This window comes from Arvicanthis niloticus, chromosome 23, assembly GCF_011762505.2.
Source record: "Arvicanthis niloticus isolate mArvNil1 chromosome 23, mArvNil1.pat.X, whole genome shotgun sequence".
In the NCBI taxonomy this organism is placed as follows: domain Eukaryota; kingdom Metazoa; phylum Chordata; class Mammalia; order Rodentia; family Muridae; genus Arvicanthis; species Arvicanthis niloticus.
The window spans coordinates 15,007,836-15,028,302 of NC_133430.1; the positions used below are offsets into that span (position 1 = coordinate 15,007,836).

A 20,467-nucleotide genomic window follows, 5' to 3' on the forward strand; every position below is an offset into this window, starting at 1 on the left:
TTTTTTCTTTTTTAGAAAAAAAAAATCAGTGTAGCTTCTACTCGTCTAAATTGGAGAAAGCTGACACACTCCAGACTGCCTCCCAACTTTGGAAAGGCGTGCACATCTGGTGATGTAGCTCAGCCTCCCAGGCTAAGAGTCACTCTGGTGAACAGAATGTGCCAAATATAAACATCAGATGGAAGAATTTCAAAATCTTCACGAGTCTATGTGCAAGATAAATATACTCTCAAAACAATGCTGGGGAAAAAGTCCAAAATGTTTTACAATTACAAGTGTGACTAAAACCTGTAATAGAAAAGGGCAGCCTGACTGGAAAACCAAAAATATAACAAATTTAAACAATATACATTTTTGTTTTAAAACCAGATGTACTGAAAGTCCTAATTTCTAAGATTTTCCCAGTGACACAGTGACACGGACACTAATATAATCTGGCTTAACATAAAAGAAGTAAATGCCAGAGTGGGAACTTATATTACCTCCAGTGACTCATCTTGCAACAATGTTATCAATTCTTTGTGTATTAAATGTACTCCAGAATTCAGAAGTTTAGATACCTAAAACACAACAATAAAATCTCTCAGATTTGAGACTATATAATGTATTTTAATTACATTCTTATTAAATACTTCTACTAGATATAAGCAACAACAGAACTATAAAATTAATTTCTAGTAAATTTAGCTGCATAGATCTGTTTCCTGCCATGCTACCATGTGTGGGCCCAGGGTAAGATGTGCATAAGAGGGGAGGGCAACTACAAAGGATGGGTTCTCAGAGCTAGGACTTCTGCATCAGCCCATCACAACCCACAGCCGCCCCCCATTCACATTTTAAAGTCTTAGAGCTATCAAAGGGGCCTTAAAGAATACAGAGGCAAACAGGCTTTGCTTCCCACTCAAGCTTGTCAAGGACAGACCTGACCTGAAAGCCCTTAGTAACATTGGCTGTAGTAACTCTCAACAAGGAAAGATAGCTTCCCTTATCACTGTCAGAGTCTGTCCTCAGGCTGAGAGGAAATGACAGGATCTGAGCAGGTCTAGATCCATGATTTTGTATGGTTCCTCTAACCAAACTCAGAAGCCACAAAGATGAGCTCACCAGTTTGTATTTTACCTATTAAAGGGTGGGAAAAGAAATATACTGGGTTTAAGTCAAGTTTTGTTTACAGGGGTTGGGATAGAAAGACACCTGAATAAAGAAAGTATTTTGAAATCTTTCACTTTGGATTGTTTTAAGTTGTTAAAAATATTTTCAAAATGACATTTTCTGAAAAATCAGAATAAAGTTACAATATCCTAATTATCAAATCTAGTATTAACACTAGATTAGAAAACTTGTAAACACAGTGGCGGGTTTTCATTGTTTAAAGGGCAAAACCAACCCTGACTGGGGATCTGAACATTACCCTTACTTAGCCTAAGCACATTAGGTCTAACTGCGAGAACATGAAAACTAGATATCCATAAAATACATAAAACAACCATCTCCACAGTGACTCCTATCGCAGGAATAATACTGTGTGAGTGTGTATGTGTGTGTGTCTGTGTGTGTTGTTTTTTTTTGTTGTTGTTGTTGTTGCTGTTGTTTTGTCTGCTATAAAATAAAACTAAAATCAAAGATTAAACAAAGGAGATAAGAGAAACTAACATTTGCATAGACCTCACTCCTGGGCAATTTTAATTTTTTCTGAAGGTGCATAGTGGTCAACCTAAATGAATGAATACCCTGCAGGCTCCAACAGGAAGTCCTGTTCCTCCTCCAAAAGTAAGCTTTGGTGGGTCAATCTACAGAGATGATACAACCGTGTAACACTGGGATTGCTTTAAATAACTGTCATTTAAGCGAATCTTCCCTATACTTTGTTGTGTGAATATATAATTCATTAATGTCAGAAAGCTTCATTTTAACATTTTTTCATTGATATTCATGTTTGCGTATATTTGGGCGTGTGCATATGTATGTGCATGTGCATGTGTATGTACGTACCGGAAGTTGAGGTTGGGTGCCCTTTTTGATCCCTTTCCACTTTATATATCAAAGGTCTCTTACTTAAACCTAGGATTGCTCCTGATTCAGCTTGTTTAGCTAGATAGCGTGCCCTGGAGATGCCCTATCTCTGCCTCCTGAAGGCATGAATTATAGGCCAGCTGCCATACCCATCAAGATTTGCATGGGATCTAAACTCTAATCCTCACACTTCAGCAGGCACTTTACCCACTGAACTATCTCCCTAGCCCCAGAAAGATGACATTTTAAAGAAGCAAGGAATATGACTATGAGCCTGCAGGGTATCCATTCATTTAGGTTGGTCACCATTCACCTTCAGACAGCATCTTAAATAATATTTGTAATGATGTTATTAATACCCTGTACTCTCTCAGATAATCTAGTAGTGTCTTGACAAGGGAATCAGTGCAAGACAGATGATGAAATACTCCTATTGACAATAAGAATTTACTATTGGAAAGAAAATATTTTATCATATCAATTATAAAGAGGCTGTCATGTGACTACTTTGGATGTACGAGTTATAGCTTATATACTGTGATGTTAATACTGACTGTCAATGTGACAGGATCTAGACTAGTTTAGCAGACAAACTTCAGCGTACATCGGCGAGGGAATTTCTAGACTGGATTAACTGAGGAAGCCCAGCTAAGGTACCGCCTAGATCAGACAGACCTGTAGCTATGTCTGTGGAGCCTCATATTGATTGCTAATTGACATAGAAGGGCCCAGATCACTGTGGGCAACACCACTGCTAGGCAGGTGGGCCTGCACTGTGTGGGACAGCTAGCTCAGAGAACCACAAAGCAAGCACCATGAAGCAGCACTCCTCCATACTTCCTGCTTCAAGCACCAATCTGAGCTTCTGCCTCAACTTCCCTCAAGGTGGACTACGATCTGGAAGTATAAGCCTTACTAAACCCGACTCTCCCACAAGTTGCTTTGGGTCGGGTACTTATCAGAGCAACAGCGAAGCAAACTAGGACACACTGACTGGGGTAGCGCTGCTGTTCCATGGCCTAGGGTCCTGGACTAAATAAATGAGAGGAGCTGAGCTGACAGCAGCACTCAGTGCTCTCTGCTCCGGACTACTGACCCAAGGTGGCCAGCTGCCTTCTACTCCTGCCACCAGGCCTTCCCCGCCATGATGGACTATGCCCCAAATTGTGAGCTAATGCAAAACCTTTCTAAGTTACTTTTGTCAGGTAGCTTGTCACAGCAATGAGACAAGCAATAGGCATCAGCCTGGCAACAGTTACATACATGTGTTTTTACTGTTTTTCTTAGAAACACTTCCCTAATTTCAAATTCAAAGATGAAAAAGGTTAATTATGTTCACCATAAAAGTTTTGTTTTGTACATAATTTATAGAAAGCTGTAGAGATGAAGCTAAAAGCTGTGCTCATAAAATTTCACTTGCAGTGAAAGCAGTAAGTGTAAATAATTTGTTACTTGATTTTCCATTTACCCTAAAACTACTTAAACATAGGGGCAAAGAATAAATATGACAAATCATTTTAAATTATAGCTATCATAATGTCTGGCTTAAAGTAAATATTTAGTTTAAATATGCTGAAAATAGGTCAATGAGTAAATGAATATAATGTATTTATGTAAATGGATTTTGTAAACACACTAAAAAGAGAATTATGGGAATTCAAAAATAAGACTTAAACTACAGCATGAAAGAGATATGGATTCTATCTTGTAACAAGTCTGTAAACACACTATAGAGAATATTAAAACAGTATCTAAAAGACACAGAGAGAATCAACATGTGCACCATGGAATTCATTCTTAGACTTACTTCATAAAAGCAAATAGCAATAGTGTATCTGACTGGTACTTCAGGGTCATGACAAAGGCAGAAGAATGTAGAATAGAGTTCCATGTGGAAGTTTTTAGGATCAACAAAAACAATCATGGCCTAGTGGAGGTGGAAGGAGATGAATGAGAGGAGAGAAAAACATGCATCAATACCTAATATAATCATCTCGCTAACATGGAAATCACATCCTATTAAGTATATTTAATAACATATTGTTTGTAAAACCCAAATACATAAATAGAATTCTAATTTATATACAAAGAGAAATATAAATTGCATCAAAATTTGTTTATTGCTTCTATACAATTAGACACAGTGCTAAATACACGTGCAGAGAGGTCGATATTTTAATGTGCTCTACTCATATGTTTTAATGCCATCCATAATCAAAACAACCAGTAAACATAAGCCAGTATTTTATTACCGGAAAATTGTAAGCACAGTTCTTTCGTACTGAAGTATACTTCTTCTCCTGCTCAATGATTTGGGATGGAATCTGGTTTTCATTGTGGCCATTTTCTTGTTGCAAACCCAGTGTACAAAGTTTCTTATAAAACTCCAAAAATCTCAAGTGCTGATCTGGAGTAAAAATTCCTAAAACAAATGTAAAACCTGAGTCCAGCATTTCAATTGCAAACAAAAAAAAATTTTTTTAAAGAAACTCAGAATACAATAAAAATTTTTAGAACAAAATATTAAAGCAAAATGGCTACAGATGGTTGGTTCATAGTTATAGCAATGAGCAAACAAATACTCTGAAGAAAGCTAGCACGTCATATTTTTTCACCTCGTGCTTACTTTAATAATTTATATAAAGATTTTTTTGGAAGGGAAATAGAGGAGGAGTTGATCTGGGGGACAGGGGAGGTGGAGGAAGGGCTGGGAGTTGATCTGGGGGACAGGGGAGGTGGAGGAAGGGCTGGGAGTTGATCTGGGGGACAGGGGAGGTGGAGGAAGGGCTGGGAGGGGTGGAGGGAGGAGAAATTGTGGTTTGGATGTAATGTATAAGAGAAGAATAAAAGTTAAAAAAAAGTAATATTTTAATTTTAAAAATACAAACTATAGAAAATAGGAATTATGTCTCCATTATTTCCACAGCATGTGGAGAACTAAGATACAACCATCATCAAGACCATTCTTAAAATATTGTTGGGTATTTATAGTTTATGTTTTAAAGTCTTTGCAGGAAAAAAAATGCAATACATTTACAGAGAAGGAACTAAAGAACCGAGCCTGGAAGATGCCAAAGTGATTAGAAATGCTATTCATCAATGGGACAGTTCCACAATCATCAACTCTCTTGAATCCAGGGATTTAGTGGACACTGTAAAACACTTTCAGTTAGCAGATGTCTGCAATCCACATGGAGTATATTATTATGCTAGATAAAGGCTTAATTCTTACATGATCACAATAAGCTAAGAATATGTTCAAACAATACGACTCCTGAGTGCTGGTCTATGTTCTAAGCTGAACTACTCACATGCTATATTGATCATTCGAGAACTGGTTTTTAAAATTATTTTCACTGTACACAAAGAGCTAACATCCTGAGCTTCTATTAGCACACTGCATCTTAAATATACAAATTGCCCAGAAATTCTGTGGGCTGCACTTACTGACTTTTTAAATAAAGTGCCATCCGTGAAAACATCATTTCTAAATGTGCTCTAAATTATGTTGCCAAGGTCTACGTTCTCCTAAGGCTGCACACACTTGAGAGCAAGTGTTACCGCAAAGAGCTGAGTGAAATGAGTACAGGCAAAGGAGAAGGGCAGCCCCATGTAACGTACCATAGAGTCCATGGCATAGCTTTCCTAAATGAAACGATAAGGAAACCAGAATTGACTCATCTGATTTGAAAGACTTCTCACAGAATGATTTCACTAAGGGAAGGATAGTTTGACTTCTGTCATCTGGGAAACAAAACAAAACAATATATAGTTTAGAGGCAGTTGTTGACATTAACATGTGTGGAAACTAAAACATATATATGCTCCAGAAAAAAAAAGTCTCTGCTAGACTAACAATGATAGAAATACCTCACACCAGTAACAGAGGGACTGGAGACAAGGGGAGAGATCACCAGAAACTGTGAGTTTGGGTCTGTACAGGAGCCTCACAGGAATGAACATGGGGCCATCGCAATTAAACAATTGGATGAATGGAGTCTTGAGTCTGAATAACCAGAAGAGTTCCAACATTTCAAGTTAAATATTTGGATAGCAGGCCTAGGAAACTTTGAATCCTCTCTTATATTCCTCCCATGCCACAGTCTAACTTTAATACTTTTTTTTTTTTTTTAATCAAAGTCAACTTGAAATCTAACCTTCTACTTAATTTCACTGTTGTTACTTCTTACATGGTCTTCAAAAGTTGACCAATTCTTTAAGTATATGTATCTACTTAGGCCATATGCCTTTGAAATGATAGCAATATTTACATCTCACTTCCAGATATTCTTGAAAACTCCTACAGTTGAGTCAGCTATCAGACACGCATCGGTGCTGAGGGGTGAAACGTCCTAACAGAAGCATGAGTGTCATGCTATTGTGACTGTATTGTCATCACAATTCAGGGCCTTATCTCCAGGTGTTATTAAATGAAATCCATATAATAGTTACTGAATGACAGAGCAAGTATTATATGAAATGGGAGAAACTTCACTATATGAAGAATAAAATGGTCTTAGAACTTGAAGAACAAACCAGCAACGAAACCTGTAGTTCATCATAGTACCTTAATGAGCATTCTGAAAAATTTTTACAAAATCATCTACACCTCAATAATCTTTTAGAGGTCCTATTTCAGATCAAATGTTGATAGTCCCAGTGAGCCCAACCCTACAATTTACATAGCTGACTTTCACGCCTCAGCCTTGACATTTGACCCACCAAACATTCCCTTGTCGTGGGCTAACATCTACTGATGAACTACTTGTCCAGAGTTGGCATCAATCTAGGTCTGGGTACATGCTTAGTAGAACAGCTAACTGTTCTGTGCCTTGGTTTAAATAAGAACAAGAAATACTTTCTTACACATCCCCACTGAATTATCTAACTCCAAAATTTTCCTCCAATGGCATCTTAATTCCAGACTTCTGGCATTAAAATATTATTAAGAAGGAGCTCTCTCAGGCATGTTATAATCATGTTACAGTCATTAGGCATGTTATAGTCAGGACTTAACATCAGTTAGCTGAGGAAACTAAGTTAAGGGCTACTTCCCAAGCCAAATTCTTTAACTTCTACATGTCAGAGAACTGAGAAGTAGGAGGCACACTGCAGCATTAGATTTCAGAACGGTGAAAGCAGAAACACATAAGACATTAAAGAGAAATACCCATAACACTCTACACTTGACAGAAAAGTCTCAAGCAGCCTCTGCTCCTTACTAGTAAGAGAAAACAGAAAAACTGCCTTTGATAAATAAAGATGCTTGCACACGCAGATTTACCTGTATCAAACATGTCAAGCATGTTAACCAAGGTTTCAAAAGCAGCAAGCCGCACACTGCTACTCTCATCCCTAGAGAGTTCTATTAATTCAGGAAGCACCACATTCTTTGTCAGTTCTGTCCTGCACAATAAGCAGTAGAAGAAAATAAGTCAGAGCAGCAAACCCGCAGCCAGAGTCTAATAAAAACAGCTGAGCAGCCCAGCTGGTCCCAGGGCCTTGCTCTCATCCCCACACATGCCATCTGGTGAGGAAGGCAGCCATGGGTATAAAAAACACAGAGTGGATATGGGAGGAGTTATAGCTGGTTAGGAGGGAATATAATTAAAATACATTGTATAAAATTCTCAAAGATTTAAAAATATTGAAGAAATATTACTAGTAATTTTATAATGATTGAATCAATTCTAATTTCTTCTGTGAGGTATTGCTAACCATAGAAATTTTAATAACTAGGGTGTTATATTACACTTTATAAATTATATAATTTTCTATTTTAAATAAATTTCAGGAAATGATCTAGCTAGTTAAGAAAAAAATGTATTATCCGTATTTGAAGAAATTCAAGCAAATCATCTGATCTAGATTTTGAGGCATGTTATTTTTCTAATTATCTAAAGTGCATAAAACATTACTAAAATAATTAGTTTCTACACAAAAGAATGGTAGACAACATTGGCTATTCAGTCTAAAAGAATAAGGTATGATAAATGCTTTATAGACTAAACAATGCTTAGAACCTATTCATAGCAGTTCCTAGTCAACATTCCATTTCTACTAATGATAAGGGCCTAGACTGATTAAAGGGAGCCTTCAGATATAGCCTTTGTTGTACACAGTACAGAAGACAACATAAATTATACCCCACATAGTATACTAACAGAGTTTAAAACAAAGCAATAAAACAACTCAATAGCAGAGGCAGATGGAAGGAACACCGTGAGTTCAAGGCCAACCCAGTCTATAAAGCAAATTCTATGCCGACCAGGGCTGCACAGTGAGACTGTCTCAATAAAACAAAATAAATAAATAAATAACAAATGAATAAGTCTCCAAAAAATAAGAGCTGAGTGAATCTCAGAGTTTGAGCATGGTCTACGCAGTAAATTCCAGACCAGCAAAGACTACATAATGAGGCCTTGTCAGAGAGAGAGAGAGAGAGAGAGAGAGAGAGAGAGAGAATATTAAGAAAAAAGCAAACACAAAGCCTTCAACAGAAAATTGTCCCTTCAGTTTCCTCACTTGAATGCCATTTTCTACTGTGCTTTCTGCAATCCCTGCATTTGTTGTATGATACGGTTATGAATCATCATAACCTCAGCAGGACATGTGCAAGACAGCTCTTCCCACCACAGATGCAACAGCACACCTCTCAGCAATTCATACATTTATCTTTCTCTTCTGAACTCAGAGAGTGATTTGTACAACTATTCACCATGCCCTGGAATTTTTCTATCCTATGTTAATTTTTAAAATAAAAATTAAATCCTCATTAAATCTTCAACCATACCGTATTACTGAGAATTTAAATCATTTTAAATGTTAAGTAGATAATTAATTTACTCTTTTCATTAAAGCCCAAAACTGTTTTTTAACTGATTGCTGTAAGGGGGGAATGGGAACTGTAAGACAGAGGCCACGCTGGGAGTTTTCCAGACACTGGAGACATGCTCTGGAAGCAGACGGCACCTTCTTCCTCATATTTGTTTCCTGGTCAGGAAGCGATGGCTTTGCTCTGCTCACTCTCCACTCCATGTGCTGTCTCCTGGAGGCCTAAGAGATTACCACCCTACTACAAATTAAAACCTCCAAATAATGACCCCAAATAAAGCTTCTCCATAAGCTGTCACAGCATGTTACAATAACAGAAAGCTGACTTGACACAACCAGCCATGAGGGACCATTACTTCTTCCATCACCATTCCGTGTCCTACCGTTATATTTGTAATAGGACTGGAGAACTCAACACTAAATAAATATGCGCATATGGTCAAGCAAATTGGTTTAAATGTATTCTAACCTACAGAAGCTGAGGACATTCTCTGTAATTTTATTTTTAAATTAATCCTTAAGAAATAATCCCAAATTAATTAAGGAAGACTAATTTGAACATGCTTGGTGTGGTGGTTTAAATATATTTGAATGCTTGGTCCCCAGTTCGAAGTGCTTGGGAATGATTAGGAGGTGAGCCTTGTCGGAATAGGTGTGGCCCTGTTTGAGAGGGTGTGTCACTAGGAGTAGACTTTGAAGTTCAAAAGGGCCACACTGTGTGTGTATGTGTGTGTTTGTGTGTGAGAGTGTGCATGCATACATTCGTGTGTGCTTGTGTGTGTGTGCATGTGTGTGTGCATTTGTGGGTATGCATGTGTGTGTGTGCATGCATGAGTGTGTGTGAGTGTGTGTGTGTGCATGTGTGTGTGTGTGTGCGTGTGTGCATGCATGTGTGAGTGTGAGTCTGTGCGTGTGTGTTTGTGTGAGCGTGTATTTGTGTGTGAGGGTGTGCATGCGTGTGTGTGCGTGTGTGGGTGTGTATGTGAATGTCTGTGAGTGTGTGTGTGTGCATGTGTGTGCGTGCATGAGTGTGTGTGTGTGTACTCTCCCCTTTCTTTGTGCTGATTGGGATATAAATCTCTCAACTATTGCTCCAGAGCCGTGCTTGTCTGCTTCCTACCATACTGACTATGAACTAACACTGTAAGCAAGCCTCCACTCAAATGCCTCCTTTTCCAAGTTCCCTTACTCACTGTGTCACTTCAGAGCACAGAACAGTAACTAAAACACTTGGCCTTCCCATTTTTTTAAACAGTAAAAAAAAAAGTCAGTTGGTTAAAAAAAAAAAAAAGGTAATAGGTATTCCGCATCTTTATGAAGTGAATAAGTAGTAGTGCACTGTCCAATCCAATTCTGACTCTGACTCATATGCATGGTCTACATGAGACTGAGGTAATTACAGTCCACACCGATCCAATAAGAGTCATGAAGCTTCAGAAGACCTACCAGGAAAACAGTTCTGAGATCACAGCACAAGAACTTGTTAGCAGACACAGCTCACGGTACATGACTATGCCCTGAGTCTGTTAGCGACATCCTAAAGCTTTCCAAAGTAATCACTATCATAAGTTCACTGTCCTTATCTGTGAAAACTAGTAACAGATTAAATCAATGTAGTATCCACTAAATTAAGAGACACCAATATCTCTCCAACTACTTTAGAATCCTTATAACAAAACTCACTTTCCCAAGATGATTTTTAGAGATCTCGTTGAATACAGTATATACTTGTACCCTGACCTGGGATCTGTTTTTAGGCAGACTATAGACTGCCTGTCCTATGCTTCTACTTCCCCAATGGGCAAGAAGAGCCACAAATTACAAATCCAAGCACACACAAGCCTGGAATTCATAGGAATTCAACAAGACTTCAATTACAGCAAATCTACTTAAAACACCTAAAAAATATAACTAGATTATGGTCCCCAAAAGAACCGATCAGCTATATTCCAGGTATAGTTTCTCCTGGACATGGTCCCCTCTTGGATCTGGTTGCTCAGAACTATAACTGAGTAACCAGGATGAAAAAGAAAGAAACTGGCATTAATTGAATATCAACTGCCATGCTGGCTATGTCCCCTTTTATCTCTTACCGCAGACACATCAGGAGAGGCCTGCTCTGATCACCTGAGGATAGCACATAAAGAACAGCAGACATTCATGAACTACATGAGCAGGCTTTGTGCGTGTTGCACTTTGGCAATGCAATTGTGCAGCATGAGGACCTGGACGTACACTTACCCAATGCCCTGAGCTATGTTCTCTAATTGCCGACACATACAAGATCGAACTTCATATTCCACATCTTGACAGAGTGATTTTACCAAGGGAAGTATTTCTCTTTTAATGCTGAGGAAGACAGGTTAAGAAAAAAAAGAAATGTGTGAATGGATGGACATTTTAAACTAATATTTTCAAAAATCCCCAAATCTCAAATTATCATATATGAGAGACTTTTTAGATTTGTATATTTAATATAGAGTGTCTGTAGAAAACAGGAAGCTAGAAAGCAGAGATTGGGTCAGAGGAATGAAAGGAGGGGTAAGATGGAAGGGGGTGTGGTGGTTTGAATAAGAAGGACCCCAGAGGCTCATATATCTGAATGCTTAGTCATCAGGGAGTAGCACTGCTTGAGAAAGAAAGATTAGAAGGTGTGGCCTTGTTGAACAAAGTATGTCACTGGGAGTGTGCTTCGTGGTTTCAACTCTCTCTGTGTCTCTCTGTCTCTCTCTCGCTCTCTCTCTCTCTCTCTCTCTCTCTCTCTCTCTGTCCTTCTCTCTCCTCTTGCTGCCTGGAGACCCAGATGTGGAACTCTCAGCTATTTCTCCAGCACCATGTCTGCCTGAGTGCTGCCATGTTTCCCACCATGATGATAATGGACTAAACTTCTGAAACTGTAAGCCAGCCCCAATTAAATGTTGTCTTCTATAAGAGCTGTGAAGATGGCATCTCATCTCTTCACAGCAATAGAATACTTACTAAGTAGGATAACCAAAACTCAGGGTATGTGAAAAAGCTTTAGGAAAACCACTCATGAGGTGATTTTTAAGATACATGTCTTTATAAAGGAGTTTGAATGGCAGTACCCTGCAAGGGTACACAACACTTTTTTCCTTAGAAGATACAGGTTATTAAATAAAAATCTTAGTACCAGATATGTGATATCTCCCTATGACTGATATTGTTCTTGGCTGCCCATATAACTATATAGTAAGACCCTATTACTTAAGACACAGCATGCTCTGGTTGTTCTATAGGTTATAGAGAAATCAAGCCAGAACTAATATGAAAACTTTTACCCTGCTGGCTACTTTCCATGGTGCCAGAAGATGCAATGTGAATGACTAGTGGAGAAAAGTTATCAATACAATTACCCAGTGTTGATCTGCATACTTACAATACTGACCTGTGAGGCAAGATGTGACTACTGTGCAATAGTGGCACGACTGTTCTGGAGGTAATGAACTGCTTTCTGACTGGGTTTTAGTGCTATTCCATAGGAGGGAATCCATGTCTCTTACTGTGAATCTTGTCAAAGGCCCACAGCTGGGAGGCTCCAGGCCTTTGGTAGAAACTTAAGACAGTTACTTGCTAAATGCACAGCTGTCAAACTGCCTCCTAAGTTTTTATGTTTACACCTATACAGTAGTGCTGCCCTCAACTGAGGAAGATGCTTCTTTTGGCAGTGGGAGAAGCCAGTGCAAGAGATTCGCATCTGGTCAAAGTGCTGAGAGTAAGTGCTGAGTATTGAACCATAAATTAGACAGCCCCCACAAAGTTCAGAAAAGTTCTGCCTCTGTGAAAGAGAGGCAGAAAAATGGGAGAAACAGAACAGGGAGAGGCACGCGGTGAAATTCTGTCTTCAGATATGGCGTGGCTGTTATACTCATGAATTTACAGCAGCTTTGGTTACTGGCATAAGAACAAGTCAGATAACATTCCAGCAACAACAGGAGGGACACACGAAGTTCCAACCCTAGCTGGGAAGTTACTAGCAAAGGCTGTAGATTCATTTTCTTCAAGGTGGTTTGATAGGTTGCCCACATCCATGTGCATGCAGGCAGCACTAATTAGACATGGTAGGTTTTTTTCAAAGAAGAAAAAAAAATGAAAGTGAGAAGGGGAAATATCCAGAAGGGGCTGATAAAGGGACATTCAGGTTAGTTATAGCAACATGCATTATACATGTGTGTGTGCATGTGTGTGTTGTATACATATGTGTGTATATGTACATGTTCATATATAAGTACATATTCACACATATATGTATATATATGAAATTGTTCAAAAATAGCTCTTAAATATTCTTTAAAACCCTGACTTAACTTACTAACCCAATATACTTTAACATAAGATTTCACAGTTTATATTGAATTTTTACATAATTTGGATGTTACCATTAGTTACAGTACTTGTTAAAGTTAATGGTTAACTTTGTACCAGCAATTAAATGTTCTTAGCTAATTCAGAAAGCTATAGCAATACAATGTCTGACTCTGGCATCTCTCAGGCAAATACACTTCTGCTTTGACAACTGCTCTCATGTTATAGCTCCAGCACATGTAATGTGAGCAGCACATACAATGCAGACATGCTCTGTCATGATTATTATTCAAAATAAGGGATTCATAGCAGTGATGTGAGAAAGCAGAAATCCTATCTTTAGCTCACATTTTTCAATCTTGGAAATCCCAAGACAACGCCATTTTATCCTCACAAGTCACCATGGTATGCAATTGGGAGACTAAGACTGGAGCTAGAGGGTAATTTAACTCGACCATGAAGACCCAGGAAACTGAGAGGAACTGCTCCCAGTCACTAGACTCTTGTCTGAGAAGCCTGTCCAGCTACAATGGCTGAGGTAGTGAGTGTGTGGAATAATGCAAAAGTAACCATTACTAATATAGCAGTAGATATTTTAACTCAATTTAAGTTGATAAAAGAAACAAACTTACATTCAAATACTCACCTATGGATATCAAATTTGTTGGTTAGCTTTCCTAAAATCTTACAGCTAACTAAGCGCGACTGGACAGTTTGGGAAAGCTGTGCTTTGGAAACAAGTGGATTGAGAATCTAAAAGGAAATGATTTGGAGAATAAATGGACAGAGAATTATACACTCCTGATGCCGACGCCAACGGCTTCAAAGAATATTTTCATTTTTTAGACATTGTTAAAGAACATGAATTACAACTGAGGTGGTATGGTCACTCTTAACTTGGATCACTTTCTTGGTCTTCTTGCCTAAGGTACAGATGACAAATGCAACTGAAACCAACTAGACACAAAGCCGTGAGATAGACCTCACAGGCAGCTCTGCCCTGGTCTGAGTGCATATGAAGGCTAACTTTGAAATACACATTTTCAACAGAGAAAAACAAATTAGTCACCAGGTACTCTGAACTCTATTTCACATGTAATTTTATACTTATTCTAAGAATATGGAGGGAAAAACCTATTTAGGAGATTTGGTTATTAGAACATAAAGACCAAAGTCTGGTGCTGTATTATTCATAGTCTAGACACTAAAAAAAAAACTAAACAGCATGGCACACTGCAGAGAATTATGAATAGTGGTCTGACATTCTCAAACTAATTCTTGAATTTTTAATGTTGCTATTTCTCATACCAATGAGTCTATTAAAAGTCACATGCTAAAGACACCAAGCACTCTGAGTAGCAACTGCTCCACTCAAGTTTACCCGTTCTTCAAAGCCACAAAGAGCACATCTCTGCACTCTGCTCAGCAGTTCACTATGTGATAGGATGTCTAGCTGCTTGCCATCAGGTGCACAGTATTATTACTGGGTAACAGTTGCCGTTTGAAAGAGAATACTCTGGTATTGTGGTAGAATGGCAAACTAGAATACAGACAAAGACACAAGATCATCTGTGGAGGATATTTCAATGAATAACTTTTTACCGTAGGATGTTTGCAAAGAAATACATACAAGGAGAATTTTCAAAGAATGCAAAGTTATTTCATTAGAGGACAGATTTGCAGTTTTTTCTAGTGTGTCACCTTAATTTATAATTAAAATGTTCAAGAGAAACAAAATGAACCATATTGAAAATTAAAAGGCAAATACCAACTAGGACTAACTTTTATACAAATATATACAAATGTAAGAAAGAATGGTTGAGAGATGATATGTGTAAATGGAGCCTAAAGGACAGGCTCAGATAGTTCCTAAAGAACAGATACAACCAATTAGATATATGAAACATATCATTTGAAATTTCCAGTTAAAATGCAATCATGCCTTTAGCCTACCAAATCATATTGGAACATCATTTTTATTGATTTTAAGGCAGTCTCACATGACCCAGGATAAACTGGAATTCACAATGTAGTCAAGAAGGACTTTGACCTCCTCTTCCTACGTTCACCTTCTGAGTGCCAGGGTTACAGTCATATGACCCATGCCTAGTTGATGACATCCTGGGCATCAAACCCAGGCTTCAGTCATGCTCACCGAGCTCTCTGCCGACTGAGCCACATGCCAGTGGAACACTATTTTTAATAAAACTCAGGGTAACTGTATTTCACATATTTAGTGAAGAGCTTAAGAATATTAATGTCCCCTTGCCAGGTGATACCACTTTTATAAATGCTACAATTAAAAGAACTACCTGAAAGGCTCTACAGAGATGCCTTATCATGATAGTAAAACAGAAGGCTGAAAGTAGCTGCCAGCATTTAACAAGTAAAATAATTTGCAACTATACACAAGAAAATAATGCTAAGTGAAAAGTGCCCATGTTCAGATTCAATATAATTACTTATAATTCAGTATTATTGACAAGCAGCAACCACAGGGGGAAGCTGAAGGACAGAGCTCAGAAACTTAAAACCAGCCAATTACATAAGGATAAATTATTTTTTCCTTACATTTTCTGAATTATTTAAGTTTTCTGCAATGAGTATATGTTGTATTCACAATGGAAAACAATCTTATTTCTTAAAAAAAAATAAAATAAAACCCTGCAAAGTGACTATTTACAAAAAGGAAAAAAAAAAAAACAATATTACCTCATGCCTCAGGGTTTCTTTTGGCAATAATTCTACTGCAGAGAGAAGTGTTTCCAGCCATGCATTGCTGACACCTAATGGGCATAGATGCAACATGCTCTGTTAAACATCTCAGGAACAAACGTACATTCAACTCATTCACCAACAGCCATAATCCCATTTTATTAAAAAATAAGAATTACAATTACCATTCTAAGACACTTTCTACAGTGTTTGTTTTGAATAACTTTAGAGAACTTTAAATACTGAAAAATAAATTGAGGGAGATATATGCTATTCTTACTGTATGATAATCCCATGAACAGAAATGTAAGGAAAACTTCTAAGGAAAGAAGCCCAGAGGAGGCACTACTGCGCTCTCTCCCAGGGATGCTCTTGGAGGGACCTCAGCTCTTCCCCTCAGGCCCGCAGGGCAAATGAACCACAACCACTTGCCAGATAACATAAACAAGAATGTAAGGAAGCAGGCTGGGCCCTGACCTGTATCCCTGTGCTCCAGGTGCAGGAGAATGACTTGCAGGAAGGAGTGTGCAAAGGTGTGGACTGACATTGATTCTTCCTGAAGAATGGTCAGAAAGGACACTGCAGCCGTTAGCTGCATTTCCACGCTCGCAACATGGAGGACTTCCTGTGTGAGTGAGCACAAAGAATTTGCTATTTACAGAAATGAGAGGTCAGAAGAGTAACGTTATAATATTATAACAGCCAAGGTTACAGAAACCAAACAGCAGACTCACTAAATACAACCTTCTCTTAAGAGAACCATATTAATCTGTTCCCAATATTTAACATATTAGATGATAATTTTCTTAAGAAATTTTCATTGTTTTAAGAATTTCTCCACTAGGTAACATTCTCCTGCTTTACTGGATGAAAATGATCCTCCAGAGTGAACAGAGTAGGTGGGTTTGATGGATTTCAACCCTTACATCGCTAATGGCGATCTGCAGATGCCATCCTGCTGAGCTCAGCAATGTCAAATCTCAACCACATGCATTCTCATTTCCTGAATTTCTGTTTCAAAAATAAACACCATAAGGGCTGGAGAGATGACTCGCTTCTTAAGAGCTTGTACTGCTTTGGCAGAAGACCTGAGTTCAACTCCCAGCACCCAGGTCAATCAGCTCTCACCTGCCTGTGACTCCAGCTCCAAGGATCCAATGGATCCATCTTGCCTCTGCAGATAACCTCACTCATATGTACACACCCCTACACACACGGGTACTCACAGGTACACAGAATAAAAATTGAAAAACATCTAAAATAAATAAATATTATTATTCTAATATGGAAAGGAAAATACTCAAGAATGTGCAAATGGTCAGATGTGGTGCACACCTTTAATTCCAGCAATTAGGAGGCAGAGGCAGGTGAATCTCTGTGAGTTCCAGGCCAGCCTGGTCTACATAGGGGGTTCAGATCAGCCATTGCTACACAATGATACCCTCTCTCAAACAAAAAAACCCAAGAAACTGTAAATGTAGTTTCTTCCCCCCTTTTCCCCTTGATATAACTAATAATAGAATAAATTACCATAAAATAAACCATTTAAAAATTTTCTTAAACATAAGAATGTTTTTAAACAATAAATTGGACTCATACCATTTAAAGAATTTGAACATGCACATTTAAAGCCTACATTAAAATATACATCAAAGGCTAAAAAAATAATCTAAGTAAGTTTCTTCAAATATCAAAATAACTGTACGTCTCTCTAGAAGCCCGTTGGTTTTCGGGATAAATGTACAATGTGAAGACAGAGCAGAATTTTTGTTTGCTCAGTTATGAAAATAGTGAGAATTTTCTTTATGTGTCAGTTTTGTGACTGGCAGAGCAGTTATCAGAACATCAGAATATTTACTGTCATTAAGTTTCATTTTTGTGATCTTGGGAAGACTAACATTTCTGGCATTATTTCGTTATATAATAAAAGTCAATTACAACATGATCATGATACAATATTATTTAAACAGCTTTTATTTGTACAATTTATAAACTACTATGTAAATGACCATTTAAATATTGACCAGTTTAATGTCCAGTATCTTTCTCTATACTACTCTTGAGTTTGTAGAAGGAATAGCACCTTGCCTGTATCTTCACTGGTCTCTTCCTAAAACCACAGTTGAGACCCCCACTTTGGAGGTTGAATAACCCTTTCATAGGGGTCACAACATAAGGTCATCAGAAATATCAGATATTTACATTCTGATACATAGCAATAGCAAAATTACAGTTATGAAGTAGCAATAAAAATAATATTATGGTTGGGGTCACCCCAACATGAGGACTGTATTAAAGAGTTACAGCATTACCGAGGTTGAGAGCCACTGTCCTAAAACCTATGCTTCCTGTCATCTTCCTCGTCTCTCTTGGTAAATGACAACTCTTAGTTTTTTCAGCGTCTCCGTTTGCAAACTTCAGGGTCATCCTTCACTTTGCTTTTCCCCTCACCCAATGCATCTAGAGGGCCTGCCTTCAAAACATATCTGTAACCTGACCACTTGTTACCTCTCCCACTATGACCCCGTCCAAAGCATCTTTAATTATTCAAACAGCCTTTATCTCATCTGACCCATCAGTGTCCCTCTTTTCCTTTACTAGGTAGCCAGAGAGATTCTCAAGTGTTAGCTCAGATCCCCCTATGGCTTTCCCTCTCAAGTTGTTGTGGTAACATACAAGTTACCACAACTTGTTATGTTACCAAGTTGTTTTGGTAACATACAAGATCTTCTCCAAAACCCTCCTTTGCCCAGATTTCCATATGGTGGCTCCCTGAGCTCTCTTAAGCCTGGACTCTGATACCATTTTTAGAACAAGTCTTGCCTGACAGTCCTATTTTAATCCACTTTGAAAGTAAAAGTTATACATTCTATTCTTTAAAAAAGAATACACCTATGAATATGTGAATGTCAAGTTCCCTAACACACACACACACACACACACACACACACACACACACACACACACACACACCAAGCTCACCAGCCCCTGGAGGGGCTGAAGTCATTACTGAGCATGCCGCACAACCCTTTGGTTATGGTCTATGTCCCACATAGAGGACACTTTTTATGAAACCTTGTCTGTTAGTCTGCTATAACTCTGACTACCCAGCACGCATTCAGGATGGAACTCTCTGCTCCTGGTGTTCGTTCTCTCTCTCTCTCTCTCTCTCTCTCTCTCTCTCTCTCTCTCTCTCTCTCCTTATGTACTTTCAACATCTCTTAAGAGGTGGGGTCAGGAAATTTTGAGGGCGGTCCTAAATGTCAGGGATTGGCAGAATCAGACAAAAGGCAAGGCAAGGCATAGGTGCACACTCTCACTCCTCCTTCAGTTGGGTCCTTACATAGCTGCACCTGATGTGCTCGACACCAGCACCTGTCACGATGATTTACATACTGTGCCATATTCCTGCTTCACTTGGTGCAGTGAAACAGTTGCTGGTCATTAGGAGCAAGTAACACTCCTAATACTCTAGCAGAAGGAACAGCAGAGCAGTGAAGTGTTCTGTTGCTGGCCACTGAGCTAATGCCCTACAATCCATTACCTGCTATGAACCAAAGCACTCCTGTACACTGACGTCTTCCTCACAGCCCCTGTATGTCCATTCACCATTAAGACATGGCTCACAACAACTCTAAACCTCATGGGGCAGTGCCCTTTGCTGTGGCAAATGTCCATGCAATATGGTTAATTCCCATAAAAAAAAAATACAACTTACTTGTATGGCTGTTTTGTTAAAAGCTTTTACAACACACACACACACAAATGTGATTATGTATGTTTATTTATAACCATCAACTGTGTTGCTTAAAAGTCTTTGGCTGAGAGGGAAAAAAAGCACATTAATGCAGAGGTTGTAGTTAGTCTCTGGAACCAACCTTCCTATCAACCTTGTTTTGCTGTTTCCAGAATAAACATCATCCCATACTAGCAATTTTGGATCTGAAGAACACATTTAAAAAAAAAAAAAAAACTGATGTGGCCAATATATAGACTTACAGGTTTCAAAAGCATAGCTTTTATTTAGAAACAGAAAAGACTTTATAAATATATATAATCCAAGAACTCCCGAGAGCCACAGTGTACACTCCAGTCCACAGTCTGCTTTTGAGATCCTAAGCAGCTTCCTGGCCACTAAAGTCATCACATCCTGGGTTTGCACAGAGAAAGCTCCATGCAAAGTGGAACAAGAAGAGCCTTCAGCTTCGTCTTCTTACTGTGTGACTTAGTCTTGACTCTGTAGCAACTATTCTGCATTTAATTTTTGAAAAATCCTCAAGTCTTATCAGGATTTAGTTTTTTTCTCTTGTGCTGACTTCAATATCTGGAACTGTTAAGAAACCAGCACAGACTAAGAGATTTCATCAATGCTTTAAAAAAAAGAATCAGTTAATTTTTAAACATATTTTTCAGAAATGTAGAATAAATTTCATATTTGCCAATTAGTGTTATCCTCCAGAGTCACAGCCTCTGGACAAACACATGTGAAATACATACCCCTGGGATAAATAAGTGTGTGTCCTCATAGACCTTGGAAGACACTGCAAAGCAAATTCCTCCATTTGCTTAAGTGTGTGCCTGA

At 38.4% G+C, this 20,467-nt stretch overlaps 1 protein-coding gene across 3 annotated transcripts in view; it reads right to left on the reverse strand.

Moving 5' to 3' along the window:
* Positions 1-20,467, reverse strand: part of Ppp4r4 (protein phosphatase 4 regulatory subunit 4) — an 87,793-nt gene that overhangs the window by 21,329 nt on the left and 45,997 nt on the right. For 2 of the 3 annotated variants that reach the window (XR_013106637.1, XM_076921303.1), the window contains exons 4-12: positions 16,363-16,510; positions 15,883-15,956; positions 13,817-13,923; positions 11,089-11,196; positions 7,298-7,419; positions 5,635-5,757; positions 4,266-4,435; positions 3,821-3,940; positions 483-560 (exon numbers count right to left, since the gene is read on the reverse strand). Coding sequence is in view for 2 of the 3 variants with exons in the window: in XM_076921303.1 (XP_076777418.1) it covers positions 483-560; positions 3,821-3,940; positions 4,266-4,435; positions 5,635-5,757; positions 7,298-7,419; positions 11,089-11,196; positions 13,817-13,923; positions 15,883-15,956; positions 16,363-16,510 (1,050 nt within the window). In the remaining variant the exon portion in view is untranslated. The remainder of the gene's footprint in view (positions 1-482; positions 561-3,820; positions 3,941-4,265; positions 4,436-5,634; positions 5,758-7,297; positions 7,420-11,088; positions 11,197-13,816; positions 13,924-15,882; positions 15,957-16,362; positions 16,511-20,467) is intronic. The other variant, XM_076921304.1, reaches the window with a different exon arrangement.